Here is a 1,832-nt window from a genome sequence, read left to right as displayed (position 1 = left end):
TAAACAGAAACAAATGAATGACATAAAGATCAAAACACTTAAAACTGATTCTTTGAAAATACTAATAAAATACCCAATTTGGAGTGAATATCCCTCCTTATATGTGTCTGGATAAGCTGGCTCTTTCCACAATGTTATTGTAGAACAAATCACTTTAAAATTTGGTTGCTTATTCTCATGGATTTGTAAGTTGGCTGATCTTGGCTGGGCCTTCTTGTGTGTCTGGGGATTGGCTGATCTAGACTGAGCTCATCTGGGATACTTCAGTTTGGCTTCATGGTCTCTTACCCTTCTCCTGACATAGCAGGATAACCCAGGCATGTTTCTCTTTGGCTGTGGTAGTGGTTCAAGAGAGCAAACAAAATTACATAAGAGCACTTAAGACTTGCAACCAGTGTACTGTAACCTCTGCTTTGGTCTATCGGCCAAAGCAAATCATGCAGCGAAATCAAAAATCAAGGAGTGGCAGTGCCTTCGACTTTCTCTCCCACGAGCCCTGCCTCCGAGGCGGAGTTGCTGGACGAGGAGCCGCCCGAGTCGCCGCCGCAGCCGGGAGTCTGGCGGTGCCCAAAACCGTCGGGCACGGGCCTGGGCCGCCGCCGGCAGAGCATGGCGCCCTGGACGCTGTGGCGCTGCTGCCCGCGCATCGGGGCTGGGTGCCGGTGGTCTTCATCACCTTCCTGGCCGTCTGGTCCTACTGCGCGTACGTGGTGGAGCTGTGCGTGTTTACTATTTCTGGAAATGAAGAAAATGGAAAGACCGTTGTTTGCCTTGTGGCTTTCCGTCTGTTGTTATGTTTGTATGGTCCTATTGGATGACAATTTTCACATCTCCCGCTCCCCCCTCCGAAGAGTTCCACTTGTCCAATTCTGAAAAGGAACGTTATGAAAAGGAATTCAGTCAGGAAAGACAACAAGAAATTGTGAGAAGAGCAGCAAGAGCCTTACCTATCTATACCACGTCAGCTTCAAGAACTATCAGATATTGTGAAAAATGCCAGTTGATTAAACCTGATGGGGCGCATCACTGCTCGGCTTGTGACGTGTGTGTTCTTAAGATGGATCATCACTGTCCTTGGGTGAATAACTGTGTGGGATTTTCTAATTACAAATTCTTCCTGCTGTTTTTATCGTATTCCCTATTATATTGCCTTTTCGTGGCAGTAACGGTTTTAGAGTACTTTATAAAATTTTGGACGAATGAATTGGCAGATACACGTGCAAAATTCCATATACTTTTTCTTTTCTTTGTGTCTACAATGTTCTTCATCAGCGTCCTCTCACTTTTCAGCTACCACTGTTGGTTAGTTGGAAAAAATAGAACAACAATAGAATCAATTCGTGCACCCACATTTTCATATGGGCCTGATGGAAATGGTTTCTCTCTTGGATGCAGTAAAAACTGGAGACAAATCTTTGGTGATGAAAAGAAATATTGGCTACTTCCAGTATTTTCAAGCTTGGGTGATGGTTGCAGTTTTCCAACTCGCCTTGTGGGAATGGATCCAGATCAAGCTTCTGTTACAAACCAAAATGAGTATGCCAGAAGTATTGGCTCAAATCAACCTTTTCCTATCAAACCATTTAGTGAATCAAAAAACCGCTTGTTGGACAGTGAATCTCAGTGGCTAGAGAATGGAGCTGAAGAAGGCATCGTCAGATCAGGGACACATAACCATGTTACAGTGGCAATAGAAAATTGAGTACCACTTGTTCATTACTAACCATTTGAATAAGAGCAAGGTGTATAAAAACATATTATGGACTGATATTTTTGATTTCACTTGTAAGAAAATGATCAATGGATTGAAATAATTGAAGTATAACAGAAGA

The 1,832-nt window shown here is 43.3% G+C and overlaps 1 protein-coding gene across 1 annotated transcript; it reads left to right on the top strand.

Annotated features, from left to right (window-relative positions):
* The first annotated feature begins 609 nt into the window (after positions 1-609).
* On the top strand, positions 610-1,747 carry LOC105815788 (probable palmitoyltransferase ZDHHC20). Its single transcript, XM_012651066.1, is given in 3 exon segments — positions 610-646; positions 649-786; positions 789-1,747. Coding segments are annotated over 3 exon segments (1,089 nt in total). The 3' UTR covers positions 1,703-1,747.
* Positions 1,748-1,832: the final 85 nt, after the last annotated feature.

This window comes from Propithecus coquereli, unplaced genomic scaffold (genome assembly GCF_000956105.1).
Source record: "Propithecus coquereli isolate 6110/MARCELLA unplaced genomic scaffold, Pcoq_1.0 Scaffold1, whole genome shotgun sequence".
Classification (NCBI taxonomy): Eukaryota; Metazoa; Chordata; class Mammalia; order Primates; family Indriidae; genus Propithecus; species Propithecus coquereli.
Note: the sequence above shows the minus strand (reverse complement) of the source record. Positions and strands in the feature narration are given on the sequence as shown.